At 35.7% G+C, this 27,498-nt stretch overlaps 1 protein-coding gene across 1 annotated transcript in view; it reads left to right on the plus strand.

The window, feature by feature from the left end:
* Positions 1-20,018, plus strand: part of stw (laccase) — a 316,854-nt gene extending 296,836 nt beyond the window's left edge. Inside the window, exons 7-10 of the mRNA XM_073957009.1 lie at positions 1,060-1,255; positions 1,318-1,530; positions 19,437-19,667; positions 19,732-20,018. Coding sequence (XP_073813110.1) covers positions 1,060-1,255; positions 1,318-1,530; positions 19,437-19,667; positions 19,732-19,880 — 789 coding nt within the window. The 3' untranslated portion in view covers positions 19,881-20,018. The remainder of the gene's footprint in view (positions 1-1,059; positions 1,256-1,317; positions 1,531-19,436; positions 19,668-19,731) is intronic.
* Positions 20,019-27,498: the final 7,480 nt, after the last annotated feature.

The following is a 27,498-nucleotide window of genomic DNA, read 5'->3' on the forward strand; positions in this document are numbered from 1 at the left end:
CTCTAGACACAGACCGTGTGTCGATATGGAAAATCCAAGGAACATCATTACCAACAGTTGATAAAGTGTTCGCATTTAGAGTATCGGTTACAGCAACCTCTAACGGAAGTTCAAGGGCGTTTTTATCGGTACTCTACACACGAACTGTGTGTGGGTAAGAAAGTTTTCTTGGAACATTATTACCAATAGGCGATAAAGGTTTCGAGCCTGGAGTATCGATAGCAACATCTAACGTAGTTTCGAAAAAGTCAAATGGGACAATATTGGTCTCCCATGTCCCGGTCCACAATAGCGTGAATTTCATTAAAAAATTTCATGGAATTAGGCGTTCTTAAATCGAATTCCCCACTACAGCAATTTTATGATTTAACTCTACTATGGAAGTCGATCTAGAGACGCATAATTTCATGCAATTTTTTCAATGAAATCACTCTAGTGTGGATTGAGACCAAATATAGGTACGTAAAGTTTCAAAACACCGATATATGAGTCTTCTCTTTCATAAACTGCCACTAATTTGCTTGTAATTTTGTGGAAAATATTAATTTTGTTTTAAAATTATTTAAATTATATTTTTTAATAATAATTTCGCAACTTTGGCGTTTCATAAATTATCTTTTAATAATTGCCTTTCCTTTTGTATATTTATCTAAACAAAGCTACCTATCTATGTATATTATGTATAAATATTTTCACCCTATTCTTTATAAAAAATACAAAATACCCTTAATACATTTTATTAATATTCTTTAATTCTTTTTTATTTAATTCCATGTAAAATAAAAAACTCAAACCCCCAAAAATCAAAATCCAACGCTTCCTATTTTTGTAAAATATGAAAATCAAAAAAACCAATACCCAAAATTCTACTTCAAACCGAAAAAAATAAATACCCTATTTAAAACGGTGGTATTAACTCCTCAATGTGTGAATATTGTATATAAATATGCACTGCTTTTTTTGTTTTGAAATGAAAATCAAAATAAAAACCCAAAACAATGTGGCGAAAAAAAACACTGCACCCAAAAACAACAACAAAATGAAATCTCCACAAAAAAGGTCATGAATCCCTTGGATGCCCAATGTAATGGCCAGCGTAACGATGCCATTTGTGTCAGCCAGCTGAAGAGTGCCTTGGAAATTGATCGTGGCATTTTGGCAGAGAAACCTGATGTTAAAATCTTCTTACCATTCCGTTTCTATTTGTATCGTCCCGAAGAATTGTTCCAGCCCAATACCTACAACAGATTCTTGGGTAAGTTATACCAAATTAGTTTTTTTTCATAATGTAACTGGTTTTTTGTTTTTGTATTTCAGTGGCACCTACCGGCGATCATGTAATTTCTTTGATTGATGAAATCTCATATCTTTCTGCACCCGCCCCCTTAACATCCCAATATAATGATATCAATCCCGAACAATTCTGTAACGGTGATAATCGTCCAGCTGATTGTGGTCCAAATTGCATGTGCACCCATAAAATTGATATTCCATTGAATGCTGTGGTCGAAGTTGTATTGGTCGATGAAGGTAAGTCGCAATGTAAAAAAAAAAATTAAATAATAATTTCCGAATGAAATGAAGCAGGAGCGTAGCTAACTGGAAAATGAGGGTTGTTAAATGTTTAATTTATTTTATGTTAGCTGGGTGTGTATAAGTGTTGTGAAAACGTATACGTCACAGGGTACTAGAATACAAGGGGACCTTTTTATCGATACTTTAGACACAAACCGTGTGACGGTAAGGAAATTCCCAGGAACCTAGTTTCCAACATGTTATAAAATGTTCGCGTCTAGGGTATCGATTTCAGCAACCTCTAAACTAAGTTCGAAAATAATAGTAAGACCAATTTTGCTTGTATCCCCACCACAAACCTACTGAACATATTTATTCCTATTGATTAGCCTTTGACTTCAATTCATGACCGTTTAACCGACATTATAGACATGAACCGTTTGTCGGTAACGAAATTCACAAAAACATCATTACCAACAGATGATATAGTATTAAGTCTAGGGTATGGATTGTAGTCCTCCCACAGACATTCAAAAAGTAAGGGAATAGTACTCCTCCCCTTTTTATTTTAGCTCCATACGTAAACTTTGAAAACGTCGATCATTTATAGAGAACTGAGAAGGTATTTTTACAAAAATCAATGGCCTTTTTACCGATATTCTATACACGAACCACGTGTCGATAAGGAAACATCACTACCACCAACGGGTATAACTGGTTTGTGTCTAGTTAAGACATGTTAAGAGCGTTTTCCTTTAGGGGCGTTTTTATCGATACGACTGCAAGGAAATTCTGAGCAACATCATTACCAACATGTGGTAAAGTGTTCAAGTCTAGAGTATCGATTGAAGCAACATCTAACGAAAGTTGGAAAAAGTATGTTAAGAGCGTTTTGCCTGAGTCGCCATAAACAACCTACTGATAATTTTTTAATTTTAACTACATACGTAAACTTTGAAAAAGTCGATCATTTACAGAGAACTGAGGAGGTATTTCTACAAAAATCAGTGGTCTTTTTACCGATGTTCTATACACGAACCATAAGCCGATAAGGAATCATCACTACCTCCAACGGGTATAACCGGTTTGTGTCTAGTTAAGACATGTTAAGAGCGTTTTCCTTTAGGGGCGCTTTTATCGATACAACGGTAAGGAAATTCTGAGCAACATCATTACCAACAGGTGGTAAAGTGTTCAAGTCTAGAGTATCGATTGAAGCAAAATCTAACGGAAGTTCGAAAAAGTATGTTCAGAGCGTTTTGCCTGGGTCGCCATAAACAACCTACTGATAATTTCTATTGTGTTATGTTAATCAGAACAAATTAATAAAATTATGTTACCTCTATAAATTGTTCTTAATTTTCGAATCTTGCGGTGGATATTACCCGAACTTCATTACCAAGAGATATGGTACGTGTGTAAAGAATCAATTGTATCTTCTGTCTAGGATCGATTACACATTTTCCTATCGACTTAGATGAAAAATATCTATCGGCAATCGGCGAGGAATAGAAATGTATAGAAAAATCGCACCACGATTAATAATGTACTTATTTCCAACGATCATCTATCAAGAATCAATAACAAATTTCATTTAGAGGGTTTTATCGATTATCTTTTTAGTATTGGCGAACAACTTCTATATGGAGGATTGATGAGAAATTTCTGTAGAAATTCATGACGATCATCTGCAGAAGATAAAAATCCATGTCTATTATCTTTCGAGAATCCATGAAAAAAACCGCAAAACATTTATTCGACTTGTATGTGAACGCGTTACCCGCTATCTTCTCTTCGATTCTCAGGTTTACATTAACTAGTTCCACTTTAGACCACTCACAGTAGTGCGATCAATGTCATAGGAGGTAACCGATTGACCCTCAAGAGTTCTATTTCCATTGCTAGCGGGGAGTACTGTCATTTTCATTATTTCCTTTGCTCTCCAGAGGATACTTTACAATAAACAAGTGAGCAAAGGCTATAGTCGGGACGGGGCCGACCATGTGATACCCTACACCACTACCCCTGTGCATAAACTTTTCACTGGTAAACATTTCTTTTAGGGAATATAATCCGACTACCACCAAAAATAATATGTCTCTTTCTCTCTGGGACCCCCATAAGCAACCAAAATTTCGTGACCATCCGATTAAAATTACGACCTGTAGCTTGATTGCAAAAATGGTAGAATTGGATGCATTATCGACTATTGTGGTATCTCCCTTGTTTGACCACCTTCGCCAACCTGCTTTACACCAATGTAAAGGTAATATTTTCTTCTTCCATTGACAGGCTTTGCCGTTGGAATACCCCTACTAGAAGCCGATATATTCACAAAGAATAAAACTTTGAATTTGTCTCCAAATGAGTTTTTCCCCATTCCGATCCCTACATATTGTCCGACTATCACCAAAATCAATAGGCTTCATCCTCTGTGGGGCCCCCATCTACCGCCAAAAATTTCGTCACTATCCGATCAAAATTCCAACTTGTAGCGTGATTACAAAAAATGGAAATATTTTGTATATTACTGAATTTTGCAATATCTCGGTTTGCTCACTTACGCCAACATACTTTGCATCAATACAAACGAGATATTTTCTTCTTCCATTGACGGGTATTCCTTTTGGAATACTCCAACCAGAAGCGGAGATATTCGCATAAAAAAACGTTGACTTTTCTCCACATAAGCTTTTCGCTTAGTCCGACTCCTGAATATTATCCGACCATCACCAAACTAAATAGGCTTCTTCCCCTGTAGGATCCGCATCAACTCTCAACAAATTCGTGACGATCCGATCAAAATTGCGACCTGTAGCGTGATTATAAAAAAATCGGAAAATTGGATGCATTATTTACTATTGCCATATCTCTGCTATTTGACCACCTACGACAACCTGCTTTACATCCTTGTAAAGGTGATATTTTCTACTTTCCTTGCCAGGTTTTGCTTTAGATATACCTCTTAAAGAAACAGAGATATTGGCTTTGAAATAAAACGTTGACCTTTCCCCAAATAAGTGTTTGCCCACTCAGACCCCTGAATATTATCCGACCATCATCAAAATCAATAGGCTTCTTTCTCTTTGGGACCCCCATTAACCCCCAACATTTCGTGACGATCCGATCAAAATTGCGACCTGTAGCGTGATTACAAAAAAATCGGAAAATGGGATGCATTATCGACTATTGCCATATCTCTGCTATTTGACCACCTACGACAACCTACTTTACATCGTTGTAAAGGTGATATTTTCTACTTTCCTTGCCAGGTCTTGCTTTTGATGTACCTCTTAAAGAAACAGAGATATTGACTTTAAAATAAAATGTTGACTTTTCTCCAAATAAGTGTTTGCCCAGTCCGACCCCTAATAATTATCCGACCATCACTAAAATCAATAGGCTTCTTCATCTATGAGACCCCTATTAACCCTCAAATTTTCGTGACGATCCGATCAAAATTGCGACCTGAAGCGTGATTTCCAAAAAATAGAAAAATGGGATGTATTACCGACTATTGCGATATCTCCGTTATTTGGTTACCTACGCCGACCTAGTTTACATCATTTTAAAGACGGGATCTTCTACTTTCAGAGTCAGGCTTTGCTTTTGGAAAGTCCCCAACCAAAGCTGTGATATTCGTCAATATAATTAAAATCGCAAAAATGAAAATTGGGGTTTTATTTGCTACTATTGTAATATCTTCGTTGTTTGATCACCTACGAGCACCTGCTTTACATCATTAGAAAGGTGATATTTTCTACTTTCATTGTCGGGTTTTGCTTTTGGTATACCCCATATAGAAGCTGAGATATTCGCTTTGGAAAAAACCGTTGTCATTTTATCCACCTAAGTTTTTTGCCCTTTCCGACCCCTAAATATTATCCGACCATCACCAAAATCAATAGGCTTCTTCCCCTCCGGGACCCCTATCAACATGCAAAATTTCGTGACGATCCGATCAAAATTGCGACCTGTAGCGTGATTACAAGGTTTAGATGGACAGACGGACGGACGGACTGACGGACGGACACACATAGCCAGATCGACTCAGCTCGTCGAGACATTCATTTTGGTATATATAAGTATGGGTCTGCGACCATTATTTCGATGCGTTACAAACTTTTTGGCCAAAACCAACTTATAATACCCTCTCCACATAGTGGTGTAGGGTATAAAAACTGTTTTTCATGTGCCCAATATTTTCCATTTCCAAATATTCATTTTAAGAGATCCTACATTTGACCAAATTTGTGAATTTGAACCAATTTGTAGGGGTGTGAACATCATTGCGTATAACTATTGCCACAACGTATACATCACCATGCCCAAATTATTAATATTATTATGCGAATCAAGGCATTCGTAGGATGAAGTAAAGAAGATATCCTTTCTAGACTTCTAGTGAATAAAAGATATTGGCTCAAAGGCGCACAGAATACCTTTTCAAGACGTCCAGGAGGGGCCGTCCTAAGAGATCAAATAGAAGAAGATCTATAACGGAAGAACATAAAAATCCATTGGAGAGCAGTCATGCTATTAGCAGCTCTTTTCGTACCAGAAAAAACGGTCTCCTCACTGATGGGCACAAAGCCTTATCATAAAATAGCAGAAATATTTTCATAAATAGCAGAGTTATTATCATAAAAGAGTAGAAACTTTTCTCATAGAAAAGCAGAAGTTGTTCCCAAAGAAGAGCTGAAGCCCTCTTATAGAAAAGGAGAAGCTGTTCTCATGGGAGAACAGAATATCTTCTCAAAGAAGTCCAGAATGTATTTTCAAAGCAGACCAGATGGTCTTCAAGACCTACTGGTCTTCTGTAAGAAGATCTTCTTCTATGATAAGAACTTAATATATTCCTTGAGAAGACCTTCTGATCATAGAAGACCAAAAGGTCTTCTCGTAGAAAACAAAAATGTCTTCTCCTTGTAGAATAAAAAATGTTGGTCTTTTCATAGAGGATCAAACGATCTTTCGACAGAAGACTATTAGAAGCTCTTCTCGTACAAGAAAAGACGGTATTCTCACGGATGAGTAACTTTATCGTAAAAGAGCAAAAATATTTTCTAAGAATAGCAGAGTTATTCTCATAGAAGAGTAGGAACTTTTCTCATAGAAAAGCAGAAGTTGTTATCATTGAAGAGCTGAAGTCCTCTTATAGAAAAGGAGAAGGTCTTCTCATGGGAGAACAGAATGTCCTCTCATAGAAGTCCAGAAAGTGTTTTCAAAGCAGACCAGATGGTCTTCAAGACCTACTGGTCTTCTGTAAGAAGACCTTCTTCTGTGAGAAGAACTTAACCTATTCATTGAGAAGACCTTCTTCTCATAGAAGACCAAATGGAAGATGCTTACACCTGGGAAGTTTTTGCGGATTCTGAAACTATAATGTTCATAGATAAGAAAAAATCAAAAAACAAAAAAAAACGCCGGAGCACTTTTTAAATAAATCGCGATTCAACTTGACATTTTTAGGGGTTGTTTAGGTTTTCACGATTTTTCTTAGAAACCGCAAGTCCTATCAAAATAAGTAATGAAAAAAATGTTGTAGCTATGAAAATTCTCTACAAGATTGACCTTTACGGTATTTTCGTAGGTTTTACCATTTTTGAGATATTGATTTCAAATTGGGACAATGCACTGACTGTATCGCCCCCTTATAAAACAATGTCATGAAGGCTGCACCTTAACTAACTTTTAATGAAAACCGCTTACACAGGGAAAGTTTTTGAGAATTCTGAAACAGCAATGTTCGTAGATGAGAAAAATCCAAAAACAAGAAAAAATAGCTGTAGGGATTTTTAAATAAATCGCGGTCAAAATTCACATTTTTAGGTGGTTTTTAGGTTTTCACGATTTTGCTTGGAAACCGCAAGTTCAATCGAAATGGAGCTAAAGAAAATGTTGTAGCTGTGAAAATTCTCTACAGGATTGACGTTTACGATTTGTTCTCAGGCTGTACAATTTTTTAGATAAAAAAGTTCAGTTAACATTTTTAGGTTTTTTTGTCAGGGTTTCGCGCTTTTGCTTGAATACGGCAAGTCTTATCAGCATGAGACCTGAGAAAATCTTATAGCTGTGAAAATTCTCTATAAGATTGGTTTTCGTAATTTTTCCTAGGTTGTACCATTTTTGAGATATATAAGTTTAAGATGGGAAATTGTAGTCATGACATTGTTTTATAAGGAGACGATACAGAACTGAATTGAATTTTCCCAATTTCAACTTCTATATCTCAAAAGTTGTAAAACCTAAGAAAATATCATTAAGATCAATCTTCTAGAGAATTTTGATAGCTACAACATCTTCATTATTCCCATTTTGATAGGACTTGCGGTTTCCAAGCAAAATCGCAAAAACCTAAACAACCCCCGAAAATGTCAACTTGAATCGCTATTTATTTAAAAAGCACTCCGGCGATTTTTTTGTTTTTTGATTTTTCTTATCTATGGACAGTGTAGTTTCAGAATCCGCAAAAACTTTCCAAGTGTAAGCACCTTCCATTTAAATTTGATTCAAGAGCACCGTAAAAGGTCTTCTCGTAGAAAACAAAAATGTCTTCAACGAGAGGATCTTTTCATAGAGGATCAAACGGTCTTCAATAGAAGACCAAACGGCATTCTTAAAAACGTGACCTGTTAGGTTTCAGAGCCAAACTCATAACTTCCGAAGGCTGCGCTAAAAAGCGTTTGTCGTCGAAGCCATGCAGTTTAAATGGGAAAAAAGCTCATCACTGCAAACAACATTGCATTTGAAAAATCAAAGCTCGATGGCAAAGTCTCTTAGTTACAATATTGCAGTTACAGTATTAAAGTAACTTCAGAATAAGTGTGAATTTCGAAGCATTGCCAGAAAAGCTACTCCACAGCCGATATGTATGAAGAGCTGCATAAACCAGCAGTGAACCAGCAGGTCACATAATTTGGTGTGGGTTTGAATTTTCTGCTTTCCTTTTTCACTTGCAAAAATCTTCGATCATAAAGGTCAACTACAACGAGAAATTAATTAGAAGGTCTTCTCTTTGATGAACAAAATAGCTTCTCAGAAAAGAGCAGTTGGTGTTCTCAAGTAAGACCATAGACGTGCTAATGTCTTTCCATTGTAGGCATTTGGTTGCAGGGAAATGAGCCAAAAGTACAAAGTAAGTAAGTTACGAATATCGGGGCGTATACGTGTTGTCAAAACGTATACGGCCCATTGATCCTGTGTAATTCCACTTCAATAGCTTAATCCGTTGATGGATTGTTTTTTCCAAAGGAAATCTTTCGTTGAGTTGAGATTTCTGGGGAAATCTAAGGGTATAAGTTAGACGTATTAAAATAACGGGAAGAACCAGCCGTTGAACAGGATTGTGGAAAAATTGACTAAGTGCAGTTTAAGGATTGTTCGATAATCATTTAGAATTTTTATTTAAGGGAGTTATTGTGATCCTGATTGCGATGGTAATTTTTCGTGAGCAAGTCCATACTTATGGTTGCAAGGCAAATAACCCAAGAATACAAAGTAAGTAATTTGCGAATATCAGGAAGTATACATGTTGTCAAAACGTATACGTCCCCCATGGATCCTATGTAGCTTCAACAGCTTAATCCGTTGATGGATTGTTTTCCTAAAGAAACTACTCCGTTGAGGTGAGGTTTTTGGGGAAATCTAAGGGTATAAGTTAGACGTATTAGGCTAAATAACTGGAAGACCCAGCCGTTGAACAGGATTGTGGAAAGAAATTGACTAAGTGCAGTTTAAGGATTGTTCGATAATCATTTAAGATTTTTATTTAAGGGAGTTATTGTGATCCTGATTGCGATGACAATTTTTTTCATGAGCAAGTCCATACTTATGTTTGCAAGGCAAATAACCCAAAAGTACCAAGTAAGTAAGTTGCGAATATCGGGGCGTATACGTGTTGTCAAAATGTATACGGCCCATAGATTCTATGTAATTCCGTTGGTGGATTGTTTTCCCAAAGAAAATCTTCCGTTGAGTTGTGATTTTTAGGGAAATCTAAGGGTATAAGTTGATGTTATTAGGGTAAGTGATAGGAAGACCCTGTCGTTTAACACTTAAAAAATTGGACCAAGTGCCTTTTAAGGGCTGTTTGATTATCGTTTCGTGAGCAAGACCATATTTACTAATATATTGACACGAAAGCTCACAAAAAATGTACCGTGACCAAGTAAAATGGCTGGTGAGTACTACAACTAATTAAAGGAGTGGCTCACGAACTAAAATCAATTTCCCAGATCGAACATCGCGTTCCATTCCTTCTGCTACTGTAACACAAAATTTTAGTTGTTTTTGTTATCGCTATTACGTACCTGGCATTTTATTCTTCATGCCCTCAACAATGGCCCGAATGTTTTAAAATCCCCGTCCAAGAGGCGTTCTTGTTGAATATGAAAGCCCACCAGGTCTTAAATATACCACTATTCGAATTTTAAATTTCTTTCGGGGTGTATACGTGTTGCCAAAACGTATACGATCGTATGTAATTCCACTTCAATAGCTTAGTCCGTTGATGGATAGTTTTCTTAAACAAAATCTGCCGTTGAGGTGAGATTTTTGGCGGAATCTAATATAAGTTAGACTTGTTAGTGTAAATTATGGGATTGCCCAGTCGTTCAACAGAATTTTCGAAAAAAAATTGACAAAGTGCAGTTTAAAGAATGTTCGATAATCGTTTAGAATTTTTTTATTTAAGTAAGTTCCTTTGATTCTTATTGGGATAACAATTTTTTTCATGAGCAAGTCCATATATGTAATGACGCTTAAGTTCTCAAAAGATTCTACCATGACCAACTAAAATGGCTTTTATTTATTATTGTCTTTTTAGGCCGAAGGCCATTATTTATGAAAGTTTTTAATTAATTAATTGAATTAATCGAGCTAACATGGCCTAAGAAGTTTGTATTGAAAAATAAATTCTTGAGAAGTACCACACACCCAACCATTATGTTACGATCGTTTCGCTGGTGGTTTAAGCCAGCTCATCAAGCATATTTGAATGTAAATGGCTAGAAGACAAAGGATGATTTTGATAACTTCTATACCACTTTTTACAAATTTTTAGATATGAAGTATTTTTTGAAGTCTTTTTCTATATCAAGTTAACCTAGCTTTTATTCGAATATGAATATGAAAAAGTTTACCAGGTTTTAAAAGTACGAATATTAGAATTTTATGTTGTGAATAGCGGGGCGTATACGAGTTGTCAAAACGTATACGTCCCATTGAGCCTATGTAATTCCAGTTGATGAAATGTTTTCCAAAAGGACATTTTCCGTTGAGGTGAGATTTAAGGAGAATGAGAGATTTAAGAAGTTTAAGGGTATAGATATTAGGTTAAAAGAATTGGATTAAGTGTACTTAAGGGCTGTTCGATAATAGTTTAGAATTTTTATTTATACCCCGTTTATATATAACCGGATTTAACAAACCTACTGGGTTTTAAATGTCAATTCCATTGCTTATATTTCAAACAAATCCTTATAAAGAAGGTTAACCCTGCAAAAAGCTCTAATATAAACAGTATATTATGGGAGTATTTGATTGCGATGACAAGCTAACTAACATTGCAAAAAAACCCCGTCGAAGGGGCGCTCAAAATGTATTTAGGGGTACGGATTTTATTCGAATAAGAATATGTCCCCCAGATTTTACCACGTTAAACACGTTCGCCTTGCAGTCTGTATGTCCAGATTTCATTCCCAAGCGGGGCAGAAAATTTTTTCCAACGGTGGCAAAATATCCCTCACCGAAATGTAGGCGAGTATTCAAGCCATGTAAAACTTCTCTATAAGTGGTGTCGAAAGATACGCCATTCGGACTCGGCGATAAAAAGTATGTCGCATATCATTGAGCTAATATGAATCGGCTCATTGATATGATATGTCTTTTCGGTGATGTATATGGGAACATATCGCTCATTTACTCAAATAGTGACACATCTCGAAAAATCAAGTTTCGAGAAAAACGCGTTTTAAGTTTGCGATTGAAATTTGACTTCCCAAGTTAAAAAGATTATTACACTAAAACTAAAATAACTACTTGGACCATATTTTGCAACCAGATAGCCAGATATCAGTGCTAAATTTCTGTGCATGATCAAGCATGATTTGAAGAGTTTTAGTGCTTCATAAGCACAAAAAACTTTTGTGTTGAATTATGCGAAACTCGTATTAAATGAGCTGTAACTCGGCGAGTTTTAGAGATATCAGCATGAAAATTTGAAACAAGATAAAGTAGAAGTCGTAGAAAAAATAGAAATTGCTAACTCAGAAAACGCATTTTTTGAATTATGTCACTCTTTGAGTAAATAAGCGATATGTATCTTTCATTATTCAAGTGACATCAGGGCGTATAACTACCGACAATACGTATACTACAACTTGGCCGTTCTTTATTATGTCTATTCAATTTTCTACAGACAACAATTTTTCTTGAAGTTTTTTCCCATTTAAATTTCAAGAAAGCTACGTCCTTTGGACTTGAGTTAACTCCCAACAACAACATTTAATTCTACCCATTAAAACGTTATAGTTTTCTACAACCTGCCCACAAATAAACCACCCACAAGAACAACAATATGTTAACTAAAGTAAAACTTATATATATTACTTATTTCATTTTATTTGTTTAACAATAAAAATAATAATAATAACAACAATACAAGGTAACAGCAGCAACAAACACAGCATCAAACCAAACAAATATGGGTTTGGTCAAAACGAATCGTAAACGAAATGATCACTGCAGCTCATAAACAACAAATATAATTCGAAAACTATAGGTTTCCTAGAAATCCAAAAGCCAAACAAAAAAAAAAAAAAACACAAACAAAACCGGCAGCATAAATTGAAAACCTCACATAATCTACATCTAAAGTAAAGTAAAACAAAAACATCCAAATCACATACATAATATCAAGAGCAACCGTGGCAAATGGAGTTACAACCAAGCATTTTTTGCACTATCTCCATATTGACTGACCTACCTATGTACACGACTGACTGACTAAGTCGGCAATCGACCACCATTCATTTATTGTTTTAAATTATGTACTAAATGTTAACAGAAGAAAAACCACAAGCAAATAAACAAATCTCTAAATTAAATGACCCATAATCAGACCAGATGAATATGTCGATAATTCTTGGGGCATGCAAACTTATGTTTTTTTTCATTTGCGGAGATGCAAAGAAAAATTGTTATAATCTTTGTTTTGAATTATAATCAAATTGCAAACGAAAAAAATATTTCTCAGCTATTCAAAGAGAATAAGCGCCCTATGAATCACTCTGCAAATATTCCATACAGTTGGTAGCGAATAACCAGAACTTGTAGACTCAAAGCTACGTAAACTTTTTAGCTTCTCTTTTAGCTTCTCAAAAAGTTGTGTGCTATATTTAAATATGTATTTTTTCCTTTATTCAAATTGCATTTATCCTTAGCTGACTGTGTAATGTTTTGTCCCCTATACTGTCGGCAGCAGCAAAACGTTTACTTTGCTGATAATATCAATATAAACAAAAATGTTTAACTGAATCATTAATGCGTTGGTGTATTGACGATGACGATTTGCCGTGGCTGGTGAGAACAAACGGAAACATTTAAAATTGTTACCTTATTTGTATTTTTAGTTGGTTTCATTTTTCTTTTGTCTTTTTGGCACACCGCAAACCTTAACAAAGACCTGGGTGGGTGTAACTGCAATTGTTTTCAGTTTATCTCTTTTTATATTTCGGTTCATTTGATCTAATTTTCATGACTTCATAACCTAGTGAATATGAGCATGTCCATAAAGGCATTGGAAAACATATTCAAATTAAGAAATAAGAACTATTTTTAGATTTTCTTAATGGATATTTTTACTTTAAGAAATTCAGGATATAAATACACAGAAAAAAAATAATTGATACATATTATGTATATATCGTCACCATAAATGCCCGAAGACGTAACCGACATGAAAATCGAAATTCGTTTTTTGACGTAATCTGATACATAAAGCTAAAATACATGCTCTGGCAAAATTTCAAGCTTCTACGTTCAAAAACAACGATCCTATTCAAGAAATGGCATTTCGGAAAATGGGATAATATTGCAGATTTTATTGTAATGGAGGATCTCAAAACTAAGCACTTCAACGGTTTTGGTTTCACTACTTATTACCCTTCGTATATGATCGATAATATCCCATATACTCGCCTTCATAAGATTAATAATTCATAAAACAGTTTTTAATTTTATAATGTTTTTTGCCTCTCCTGTAAAGTTTTCGTTTTGTTGGTTACGTCTTCCGGCATTTATGGTGACGATATACATTATCAAAATATGTTGCCGTTGTTCATGCATATTATTAGCACTGTTCCTAAAAATGTTATTCTAAATTAGAGTATCAAGTCGAGCTTTAAAGAAATCTGGGTTTAAAGACACATAAAAATAATGCATACATGAATAGTATTCAAAGTGTTTTTCCAATGTTCAGATTCATGCATTTTGTGAACTCTGTTCCCAAAATGATATTTATTTGATAGTTAGCAAAAACAGTTTTTGGTGAGTTTTATTTTTTTTTATGAGAGGGAAGTTAAAATACACAGAAAAAATATTCATAAATATAACGCACAGTTGATGCATATTATGAGTTCTAGGGCTGGATTCTAGTTCTGTGAAAATTTGAAATGAAAAATATTCACTTTATATTTTTTTCAGTTGACAGTTTTCTCCTTTGTACAAGTTTTCATTTCACATTTTCATAGAACAGAACTGAGCCCCTGTCCCCGTTTTACTTTTTTCTGAGATAGGGTAAAAACTCATGATGATGGGACAATTTTATCTTCGATACCACAATTTTTTGAGCATTCGTCATAAGATATGCTCAATGTGAACCAATTTGTACCGGTGCGAACATCAGTGCGTATAACTATTGTCACAACGTATACATCACCATGTCCCACTTATTAATAATTACAAATATGTATTTGTTGATTCGCATTAAAGGGTGAACCAGTATACTGATTGAAGTATAGAAAATATTATCTTCCAGACCTGAAGGACTTCTAGTGGAAGAACAGAAGATAATATCCCAAAGAAGTACAGAATATATAAAAGAACAATTCCACCTGACCTATTCATAGAGTTATTTCATGCGACCAAAGGATATTCTCGAATAAGACCAAATAGAAGATTTATAATAGAGGAACATGAAAGACCATTGAAGATCTTTTCATAGAAAGCCAGTAGGTCTAAAAAATAAAAGACCAGAATATTTATATATTGGTGAGAGGACATAATATCTAAAGCTTTTCTCGTAGATGACTGGATGGTCTCCTCACCGAAGAGCAGAAAATCTTATCATAGCTGAGCAGTAATCTTTTCATAGAATATCAGATGTCTTCTCATTGAAGAACAGGAATTCTTCTCATAGAAGAGCAATAGGTCTTCTCCTAGAATGCCTTTTCATGGGAGAGCGGAAGGTCTGCTAATCGGAGAGCAAACAGTATACTCACGGAAGGCTAGAAAGGCTGCTCAATGACTTCTCATTTAATACGCGGATTATGCACTCTAAGAAGACGCAAATTGTCTTCTCAGAAAATTGCAGATAGTCTTCTCATTGAGGACCAAAAGGTCTTTCCATCGAAGACCTAAATATCTTATCCTACAATTTTCCTCTTCTATGAGAATATAATCTGATCTTCTATAAGAAGACCATCTTCTCCTATATAAACCTGCTGGTACTCTATGAGAAGACCTTTTTCTATGAGAAAAACATAAGCTCTTCCTTGAGAAGATTTTCTGATAGGTGTTCCATAGAAGAGCAGGTCTTCACAGAAGACCAGGTCCTCTAATAGAAGATCAGTTGGTGCAAGACCAGATATTCTTCTAATAGAGGATAAGTTGGCCTTTCCATAGAAGAACTTAAAAGAAAAACCTAAAAGTCTTCTTAAGAAAGATATAAAGGTATTTTCAAAGAAGACCTTAAGGTCTTGGTACCTCCCAAAAATTATGCGCACGAAGCTCTTGAAGGGGATAACCGGTCCATACTTTGCACATCGTAGTACTTCTACCAGACATAGATCAAGTTCGAATATTGGTTCACTCCTTCTGGTACCTCCCACACAAAATTTCGGAAAAGTTCAGTCTAAGACCTCCGCTCGAATCGTTTTGATTTTTGTTGTAACAACTTGTATTCGCTGCCCCCATCACGACGAAACATGTTTTACTCAGGGGCATGTCCATACTTCTTGAGAGAATTGCCTGAAAGCTGTAAAACCCCGCTAAGGCACCATGTGTAGTGGATAACTCTGCAACGGATAAACCAATTCGATCCAAAATGTGGCAGTCGTAATAATTTGCGCAAACTTATATCAAGTTCTAAGATGGGCCATATTGGACCACTCCTTTGGTTACCACCCACACAACAGTTCAAAACTTTTCGCTAAAATGGTGCGCACGATAACTCTCGGTTACTGCCTAATCGCGTTGACCCATACTTTGCACATCGTGAGGCACAGATCAGGTTATAATGTACCTATAATATACCTCCCACACAAAATTTCGGAAAAGTGCAGTTTAAGACCTCCTCTCAAATCGTTTTGATTTTCTTGCAACAGGTTGCATTCAAGGTAGTAGGCGCCTTGTTGCAAGAATGGTAGAAGTCTTTTTAGTGACAAGTCCATACTTCCTGAGAAAATTAGTCGAAAGCTGTAAAAAACCCCTACGGCCAGCAAGTTTAGTGACTGGTGCGCACGACAATTTTCGAATCGAATACTGCGTTGGTTCATACTTTGTAAATCGTAATATTTCTTCGAATATTAAATAAAATTCGAAGGTGGTGCTTATAGGTCCACTTCTTCCGATACCTCCCCTACAAAAGTTCGAAAATATTACCTAAAATGGTACGCTCGATGTCTCATATACGGAGCAACCCCACAAAAGTTCGAAAATATTCACTAAAATGATACTCTCGATATGTCATAAACGGAGCAACCGACTTGTTCCAAACTTTCGATCTCGAAATATTGTGTCCAAACTTAGTTAATGTTCAAAAGTTTGTATGGATTTTACCCCAAGAAGTGGACCGACAACACTTCTTGGGGTAAAATCCATACAAAAGTTCAACATTTTGGTTTAAGTGCGATTAAAGGTATGTTCGAGGCTCCCTGGAAATTTTTACCGAAGGTACACCTAGTGTGCCTGTTTACAGCGTCGGTAGTCCAGGTTTCCTGATATAATGGTCTAAATTATATAGTGACCAACTGAAATGACTGGTGGGCGCGATATTTATCGAGAGGAATGACTCCCAAAATAAGACCCACTTCCAAAACGGACTATATCGGTCCATTCCTTTAGGTACCTCCCCACAAAACTTTGAGCTTTAATCCAAATCCATATTTCTGTTTTGTCCGCAAGTTCATGCTCCCTGAAAACTCCCTAAGTACAAACGTTTTTCGAGAATGAAGTGTTTCAATTCACACAGGCTTAGGGTATTTTTCTGTCGGCAAAGTTGACTGAGAGAACACCAGTTGGTCTTCTAATAGAGAATTTGTTGGTCTTCTCATAGAGGATCAGTTGGTTTTCTAAAGCATAATCAGTTGGTCAACTCATAGAGGACTAAAAGGTCTTTCCGTAGAAACCGAAGAGGTCCTCCTACAGAAGACTAAAAGGTCTTCCGATAGACCACCAACAGGTCTTCTGATAAAAGACCAAAAGGTCTTCTGGTAGAAAATCAAATGGTTTTCTCTTTGAAGAAAAATGATCTCTGAGAAGACATTGGTCTTCTCAATGAAGGTCAAAAGATCTTTTTATAGAGGACCAAAAGGTCTTTTCATAGAAAACCAAAAGGTATTTCCTTTGAAGACCAATGGTCTTTTCATAGAACACCAAACAATCTTTCCATAGAAGACCAAAAGATCTTCTCGTAAAAAAGCTACAGGTCTTCTAGTAGAAGAAGAAAATGTCTTCTCATATAAGAGCACAGTGTATTCTCTTAGAAAACAAAAGTTATTCTCACAGAAAACAAGCTGGTTAGCTAATCAAATTAGAGAAAGGCCTTTCCGTAGTAGATCGAAAGGTCTTTTAATAAAGTAAAAGAAAGCTTTCTCATTGAAGACGAGAAGGTCCTCTAATGCTGGAGCAGGTATTCCTATAGGAAGCAGAAGGATCTACTAATAGAACACAATCCTCCCATAGAATACCAGAAGCTCTTCTCGTAGAAAGTAGGAAGGTATTTTCACAGAAAAGCATTTCGTGTGATATACGAACTGACCAACACGTCTTTATATAAAAACATCAACACTTTTCGAAAAAATCTCTTATAAAAGTTTAGAAAGAAGCACGCTTTCTGACGTCTCAAAAATTTTTCTATGTTAATCAATTCCAGAGAAATTCAATTTGCCACTCATGAGCCACTTGCTAAAAAACAAGCAACCGTATTGATTGGCACCAAAAAACAAGTTCACTTAAAATACATACTCACAGACACTCGGGTATACTTTGCCGTGTCGTTTTGTGCACTCGGTAAAATTGTATGCCTTACCTTCTCACTCATTGAACAACAAGTAACAATTTTCACTCAATCGATTGTCTTATGCTCTTTGAGAGACAGAGAGGCACAATTGTCTCAGACACTTGTATGATAATGAGTACACCCAAGCAACAAGTAACATCACCCAATGTAAGGCATAAACAAAAACACACACTATATTACAAACAAAAGAAAATCGCTTACAAGAACACACAACATGCAAGGGCACACAAAACACAATCCTCATACTTTTCACCCTCATTCTTCGTGAGTATGCTGTGTCACTCACCTACGATCAAGAGAGCACTTGTGAGTTTTGCACACAAGTCAAAATTCGATTTACACCGGTGATGCTCAAAATAAATTGTGCATTAGTCTCTCTGAGCGAGTCTTTCCTTTGCCAAACCACGACAGATGAGAATAAAGAGAACATATGTTGTTGTTGCAGTCACGTTAACGTATATGGGTGATCTTGGCTGATTTACACTCATTCCACCCTCTAATGTTCAAGCAACAGCCGTAAAATCATCAATTGCTTTTTGTTGTGTGGTAAAAATATTCGAGTGGCAAACACATTTGCTATTAAAATGCTCTAGAACCAAAAATATTTGTGTGTATCTAAGTGGCTCGCTTTTGTCTGTGGCTTATTGAAGATCTCTGATCAGTTCTCTAATTTTATTGTCCGGAACATCAGTGCGTATAAACATTGTCGTAATGTATACGTCACAATAACTAAAGCATTACAATTACTATAGCAACTTACACAACTTCTTCATTCGAATTTTTGTGAGGACATGATATATAAACATTTATGTAGGGCATGAGGGTTGTGGGGGCCACCGTGGTTGCACTCAGAAATTGCTGTATTTGAGCATGAACAACTTCTCTAAAATTGGTGTCTTAAGATATGATAGCACCAATTTCATTGAGCCAATATGAAGCGACATGTAGTCATTGACATGACAGAAGTCTCTCTTGTCTATCTTCTTCTTTTTATAAAGAAGAAATTCATCACTCATATTGATCTCATTTCCCCATAGTTTTTAATTTTATTTTTTTATAGAACTTTAACTCTGATATGATTTTTCCTAATTTAATTTTGAAGTACTTTTAAAATAACGAAGATTCTTAACAAGCCTACTTTAGTACTTCGGTACGTATGATTGTTGTCGTCTGTTATACGCCCCAATGGCTCTGAAGTTAAAACTGTTTTGTATTTAATTATTGCTGTGTTCCAGAACCTGCAAGAAGCTACTATTTTTTACTACGATAACATTTTTTCCTTTATGTTATCGGAAAAAATAGTAAAACTTAGTAGATTCTTGCAGTACTGGAACAGACCATATTATTGTTTCATAATTTTGGCAATTTTTCAAATTTCTTTATTATTTTCTATTTGCAGTCCAACAACCCAACTTGTCACATCCCTTCCATTTGCACGGTTATGGTTTCAGTGTTGTGGGTATTGGCCGTTCACCCGATACCAATGTGAAAAAGATCAATTTGAAACATGCTCTCGATTTGGATAGACGTGGTCTATTGCACAGACAATATAATTTGCCACCAACAAAAGATACCATTGCGGTGCCCAATAATGGTTATGTGGTACTGAGATTTAGAGCTGATAATCCTGGTAAGGATACACATTTTAAATAACAATTTTTAAATATTAATTATACCATTTCTTTCTTGCTTAGGTTTCTGGTTATTCCATTGTCATTTCTTGTTCCACATTGTGATTGGTATGAATTTGATTTTGCAAGTGGGAACAAATGCCGATTTGCCACCAGTGCCACCAGGTTTCCCAACATGTGGTGATCATACCCCACCCATACCAATTAATTAAAACCAGGACACACACATACTCACAGAACATAACCAAGCTAATAAATATTTTTTGGAGAAAATTTTCGAAAACACCAATACTCAGTTTCCTACAGGCCAGTTGGGAAAAACAAGATTTTCTCTAAAAAAAGAAAGAAAACATAACAACGAAAAGACAAAAACACATGTACAAAGTTTAAAAGACACACATACACACAAACACTCATGAATCTTAACGAACATTTTAACGAAGCAAAAAAAGCCTTTAATGGAATACTCACACCCTGACCCAGTGGTTATTCCTTAGAATGTAAAATATCTCATATTTCAAGGCTACAAATGGAAATACTGCAAAGCTTGAAATGTGTTATATAGTAAAAGCTGTGTTTAAGCTTTTATTGTAGCTGCTAAAAGTGTTAAAGGCTCTCTAACAGAACAGAAGTCAGTGGTACACATTTTCTTAAAAAATTAAAAAAATATCAAAATTTTCTATGCACTTGAAATTGAATAACATTTGAAAACAACGGGAATCCATCGAGCTTTAAGCTTATACAACATTTTACAAATAAGCCATAAGAGCTTAAAGTTTCAAAGCCCAAAATTGACCATTCCCAAATGAAATTTCACAGTGCTGTAGTCATAAAATTATTAAAATAATTTAAACAAAACAATTCTCCATTTTTTCTGATATTAAAATCAATTAAAAAAAACTTAAGAAATTAGTTAATTAAAACCCCCTTTCACCATCTTTGCTCTTTTTACATTTTTTGAAACTACCTTCATTTTTGTAAATTTTGTAGCCAAACTTTAACTGCATTTTAAAATCGTTATCCTCGTTTCTACATCAATTCAAAGAAAGGGATATAAAATACCCAAAGAAATTGATGTGGTAAGCTTTTGTAAATGTTTTCCATGTTTCCAAAATTATCTCTTTATCTCCTCCCATCATAAATATTTCGAAAAAGCATAACCACTTGCCCCGTTTTCTTTACTTTTCTTTTTATACATCATTACATTTGTAAGTAAATATTTGTTTATATATAGTACGAATACACCATACATATGTCTGTATATGTTCAAGCTTAGTGTATATTATAATGTTTTTTATTGTATTTTTTAAAACAGAACTGCAATAGTTTTATTTAAAATGCTTTTTTTATAAAGACTTTTGGGTAGTTGTTAAACGAACAGAAAACCATCAACCAACCCCCCAATGTCATCACAAAACTCCTAATGTCAAATAAATTATTCCTCACCTTCATCAATTTTTCTTTACTTGCTTATCCTGTATTATTTTCCTTAAAAATGAACTAACTTTTGCACAAATTTCTAAAAAATTAAATGTTAATTATATTTAAATTTTTATTTGTTATGTAAAGGACCATTTTGTTTTCCATTATTTTTTTATTATTTTTCTTTTAATTTGTGTATAAAGAAGACATGTAAAATATATGACATATTATATTTTTTTTATACGAAACGAATATTACTGCCGTTAATATTAAATTTAATTAATTTTAATAAATAAACTATAAAATAAATTATAAATATATAAAAATAAAATAAATATATATCGTTGACTCCCTTGTATTATTTCCAATTCTTTTTATTTACTTATTGCACATAACCTCAAATCCAAAACATCTTTTGGGGTCTTTGTAAATACATCCAAAACCCATAAACTCACGCAGAGAAAAATCACTAATAAAAGAATTTCTGTGTGTGGGTATGTTAGCTTAATGTTGGTCTAACATCCAACGCTCCACTGTACCATATTCCTTTGAATATGTATAAAGCCCAACTACAATAACAAAATACCAACCACTAAATAAATCTCAATATAATGAGACAACAACAAAGAAAGTTGTAGTTTCTGAATTGTAAGTATTACAAAAAATTTCATATAATGAATCAATGAATTTAATCAACACTGTAGGGACGCTATATTTCCACAATAATTTTTTGAAAACAATCTATTTGAACTTTGGATGTAAAATAACCGAAAATGTTGTTAAGATTTCGCAGAAGAACAGATGTTCATCGCTCAGAAGAACACAAGGTCTTCTAAAAGAAGATCATAAGGTCATCTCACAGCCTCGTCATCTCTCCAAACAAATGTATTTCTTCTAATAGACGAGCAGAAGATTTTCTCATAGAAGAGCTGAATATATTCGGCAATATATTGATTGAAATAAGTTTCAGGACTTTTCTTAGAGGAGGAGAAGGGCCTTGGCATAGAAAAAAGGTCTGCTTATAGAAGAACAGAAGGCCTTCTCAAACATTAGCAGAAGCTCTTCTCACAGAAGAAAAGAAAGTATTCTTATAGAAGAGAAAAAGTTCTTCTCATAGAAGAGAGAAATTTTCGTGGAAGAGGAGAAGATCTTATCATAGAAGAGCAGAATCTCTTTTCACAAAAGAAAATAAGTTATTCTCAGAGAAGAGCAGAAAGAATTCTATTGAAATATCAGAAGATCTTCCCATAAAAGAGCAGAAGATGAACTCATAGAAGAGCAGAAAATCTCTTCATAGAATAGAATAAGCTCTTTTCAAAGAAGAGCAGAAGAGCTTCTCAGAGAAGAGCAGAGGTCTTCTCATAGAAAAACAGAAGAGAATAATGTCTTGTCATAGAAGAGAAGAAGTAGTTCTCATACAAAACCAGAAGATATTCTCAAAGAAGAGCTGAAGATCTTCTCACAAAAGAGATGAAAAGTTATTCCCACTGAAAAGCTAAAGCTCTTCTCACGGAAGAGTACAAGGTCTTCTCATAGAAGAGTAGAAGTTCTTCTCAGAGAAGAGAAGGTCTTATCATAGAAGAAGGTATTTTCTTATCCTAGAAAAGAAGGAGGTAACCCCATAAAAGAGCAAGAGGTGTTCTCATAGAGGAGAAGAAATCTTCTCAAAGAAAAGTAAAAGCTATCCTCACAAAAGAGCAGAAGTTCTTCTTCTCACAGACGTGAAGGAAATCTTCCCACAGAAGAGCAGAAGGTCTTTTCACAGTAGAGCTGAAGTTTTTCCCATAGAAAAGAAGAAGGTACTCACATAGAAGAGCAGAAGCTCTTCTCACAAAAGAAAATAAGTTATTCTCAAAGTAGAGCAGAAGAAATTTTATTGAAATAGCAGAAGATCTTCCCATAAAAGAACAGAAGATGGACTAATAGAAGACTTTTCATAGAATGGCATAAGCTCTATTCAAAGAAGAGAAAAAGATCTTCTCAGAGAAGAGCAAAAGGTCTTCACATAGAAAAACAGAAGAAAATAATGTCTTGTTACAGAAGAGAAGAAGTTGTTCTCATACAAAACCAGAAGCTATTCTCAAAGGAGAGCTGAAGATCTTCTCACAAAAGAGTTTAGGTTATTTGCATTGAAAAGCTGAAGCTCTGCTCACAGAAAAGCAGAAGGTCTTCTCATAGAAGAGAATAAGTTCTTATTATAGAAGAGAAGGTCTTATCATAGAAGATTGTGCTATCTTCTCCTAGAAAAGAAGGAGGTAACCTCATAAAAGAGCAAAAGGTGTTTTCATAGAAGAGAAAAAATCTTCTCAAAGAAGTACAGAAAATCTTCTCATAGAAAAGTAGAAGCTCTCCTGACAAAAGGGCAGAAGTTCTTCTTCTTCTAACAGAAATGAAGGATATTTTCCCACAGAAGAGCAGAAGGTATTCTCGCAGAAGAGCAGAAGTTCTTCCCATAAAAAAGAAGAGCAGACAGTCTTCACATAGAAGAACAAAAGTTATTTTAACAGAAGAGAAGATGCTCTTCTCGCAGAATAGCTGAATATCTTCTCATAAAAGAACAGAAGGTCTTCTCATAGAAGAGCAGAAGGCCTTCTGAATGAAGCGTAAAAGGTCTTCTAGGAGAAGAGCAGACAGTTTTCTTTGAGAAACGAAGAAGCTCTTCTCGAAAGAGAGCAGAAGGTCTTCTCACAAAGAGCAGATGCTTTTCTCTAAGGAGAGCAGAAGGTCTTCTCACAAAACAGCAGGATATCTTCTCATAGGATAATAAAAGGTATTCTCAAAGAAGGGCCGAGAATATTCTCAGAGGCAGAAGTTATTCTCACAGAAGAGGAGAAAGTCTTCTCATTGGAGAGCAGAAGTTCTTCCCAAAGAAAAGCGAAAAAGGGTATCCGAAAAGAAAAGCAGGAGGTGTTATCATTGACCTTATAGAAGGGAAAAATATTCTAATAGAAAAGAAGAAACTCTTCTCACAGAAGAGGAGTAACTTTTCTCAAAGGAGAGCAGAAGCTCTTCTTACAGAATAGCAGAAGTTCTTCTCATAGAGGAGAAGAAGTTATTCTCATAAAATAACAGAATCACTTCTCACTGAAGAGCAGAAGGCGCTCTCATAGAAGAGAGCAAAACATTCTCATAGAAAAGCAGAAGCTCTTCGCACAGAAGAGCAGAAGTTCTTAACATAGCAGAGCAAAAATCCTCTCATAGTTAAGAAGAAAATCTTCTCACAGAAGAGCAATAGGTCGTATAATAGGAGAGAAGAAGCTGTTTCCAAAGAAGAGCTAAAGGTCTTCTCATAGGAGAGCTGTAAGTCTGCTATAAGAGAGCAGAAGCTCTTCTCATAGGATAGAAGAAGGCCTTGCCATAAAAGAGAAGAAGTGCTTCTCATGGAAGAGAAAAAGTTCTTCTCATGGAAGAAAAGAAGGTATTCTCACTTCTCACTGAAGAGCAGAAGGATCTTCTCATAGAAGTGAAGAATATTCTCATAGAAAAGCAGAAGCTCTTCTCACAGAAGATCAGAATTCCTCCCATAGAAGAGCAGAAGCTCTTTTCAAAGAATAGTAGCTCTTCATTAAGAAGAGAAGTTGGTCTTCACAGAAAGTCTTCTCAAAGAACAGCAAAAGGTTTTCTTATAGAAAGCTGGAGATCGCATAGAAGAGCTGAAAACTTCTCACAGTAAAGCAGAAGAGCAAAAGGTCTTCTCATAGAAGAACAAAAGGTCTTCTCATAGAAGAACAAAAGGTCTCCTCATAGAAGAGTAGAAGGTCTTGTCGTAGAAGAGTAGAAGGTCTTCTCATAGAAGAACAGAAGCTTTTCTCAAAGGGGAGCAGGAGGTTTTCTCACAGAAGAGCAGAAGGTCTTCTCATAGAAGAAGAAAAGGTCTTCTCATAGAAGAGCAGGCGGTTTACTCACAGAAGAGCAGAAGGTCTTCTCATAGAAGAGCAAAAGGTCTTCTCATAGAAGAGCAAAAGGTCTTCTCATAGAAGAGCAAAAGGTCTTCTCATAGAAGAACAAAAGGTCTTCTCATAGAAGAGTAGAAGGTCTTGTCGTAGAAGAGTAGAAGGTCTTCTCATAGAAGAACAGAAGCTTTTCTCACAGGGGAGCAGGAGGTTTTCTCACAGAAGAGCAGAAGGTCTTCTCATAGAAGAAGAAAAGGTCTTCTCATAGAAGAAGAAAAGGTCTTCTCATAGAAGAAGAAAAGGTCTTCTCATAGAAGAGCAGAAGGTCTTCTCATGGAAGAGAAGAAGTTCTTCTCATAGAAGAGCAGAAGATCTTCTCATAGAAGAGCAGAAGGTCTTCTCATAGAAGAGCAAAAGGTCTTCTCATAGAAGAGTAGAAGGTCTTCTTATAGAAGAACAGAAAGTCTTGTCGTAGAAGAGCAGAATGTCTTCTCATAGAAGAGCAGAAGGTCTTTACATAGAAGAGCTGAAGGTCTTCTCATAGAAGAGCAGAAGGTCTTCACATAGAAGAGCTGAAGGTCCTCTCTTAACAGAGCAGTAGCTCTTATTACAGAAGAGCAGAAGCTCTTCTCACAAAACAGAAGGGGATCTTCTCATAGAAGAGCAGAAGGTCTTCTCATAGAAGAGCAAAAGGTTTTCTCACAGAAAAGCAGAAGGTCTTCTGATAGAAGAGCAAAAGGTCTTCTCATAGAAGAACAAAAGGTCTTCTCATAGAAGAGTAGAAGGTCTTCTTATAGAAGAGCAGAAAGTCTTGTCGTAGAAGAGTAGGTCTTCTCATAAAAGAACAGAAGGTTTTCTGATAGAAGAGCAGAAGGTCTTCGCATAGAAAAAGAAAAGGTCTTCTCATAGAAGAGCAGGCGGTTTTCTCACAGAAGAGCAGAAGGTCTTCTCATAGAAGAGCAGAAGGTCTTCTCATAGAAGAGCAAAAGGTCTTCTCATAGAAGAACAAAAGGTCTTCTCATAGAAGAATAGAAGGTCTTCTTATAGAAGAGCAGAAAGTCTTGTCGTAGAAGAGTAGAAGGTCTTCTCAAAGAAGAGCAGGAGGTTTTCTCACAGAAGAGCAGAAGGCTTTCTCATAGAAGAGCAGAAGGACTTCTTATAGAAGACAAAAGGTCTTCACATAGAAGAGCTGAAGGTCCTCTCAAAACAGAGCAGTAGCTCTTATTACAGAAGAGCAGAAGCTCTTCTCACAACACAGCAGGGGATCTTCTCATAGAAGAGCAAAAGGTATTCTCAAAGAAGAGCAGAAGGTTCTCTCAAAGAAGAGCCTAAGCTCTTCTCAACGAAGAGAAGAAGGTCTTCTCAAAGATGAGCAGAAGATCATCTCTAATAAGAGCAGAAGCTTGTGCCAAAGAACAGCAGGAGGTCTTCTCATAGAAGATCGAAAGGTCTTCTCATAGAAAAGCAGAAGGTCTTCTCATAGAAGAGCATAGGGTCCTCTCATAGAAGAGCAGAGGGTCTTCTCATAGAAGAGCAGATGCTCTTCTCTCAGAAGAACTGAAGATATTCTCATAGGAGAGCAAAAGCTCTTTTCACAGAAGACCAGTAGCCCTTCTCAGAGAGGAACAGAAGGTCTTAAAATGGAAATGCAGAAGGTCTTCTAATTGACGAGAAAAAAACCTTGTCATAGAAATGAAGAAAACCTTCCGACTGAAGAGCAGAGCGTTATTCTCATAGAAGAGCACAAGTTTTTTCATATAAGAGCAGAAGGTCTTCTCCTAGAAGAGCAGAAGATCTGCCATAGAAGAGCAGAGAGTCTTCTCATATAAGAGCAAAATTTCGTCTCATAGGAGAGCAGAACGCAGAAAGACAAGATTATCTTCCCACAGAAGAGCAGAAGTTTTTCTAGTAGAAGAGTAGAACCTCTTCTCACTGAAGAGCACAAGGTCTTCTCATAGAAGAGACAAATGTTCCCACTGAAGACCAAAATGTCTTCTTTAAGACCCAAAGGTCCTTTTATCGAAGCCCAAAATGTCTTCTTTAAGACCCAAAGGTCCTTTTATCGAAGCCCAAAAAGTCTTCTTATTGAAGACCAAAAGGTCTTCTCGTTTAAGACCCAAAGTTTTTCCGTAGAAGATCCAAAAGCCTTCATATGAAATTCCAAACATCTTCTCATAGAAGACCAAAAGGTCTTTCCATAGAAGATTCAACGGTCTTAAAATAGAAGACCCGAAGGCGTCGAAGACCAAAAGGTTTTCTAATGGAAGACCAAAGTTCTTCCCATAATAGACCAAAATGTCATCTGATAGAAGACCAAAAGATCTTCTCCTATAAGACCCGAAGGTCTTTTGGTGTAAGTCCAAAAAGTTTTCTCATAGAAGACGAAATGTCTTTCCACAAAAGACCCAAGGTCTTCTTATAGAAAACATGTATGTCTTCCCATAGATGACGGAAGAGTCTTCTAATAGAAGACCAAAAGTTATTTTTGTGGAAGACACAAATGTGTTCTAATAGA

This window comes from Musca autumnalis, unplaced genomic scaffold, assembly GCF_047663935.1.
Source record: "Musca autumnalis isolate F117 unplaced genomic scaffold, ASM4766393v1 scaffold_5, whole genome shotgun sequence".
Taxonomy (NCBI): Eukaryota; Metazoa; Arthropoda; class Insecta; order Diptera; family Muscidae; genus Musca; species Musca autumnalis.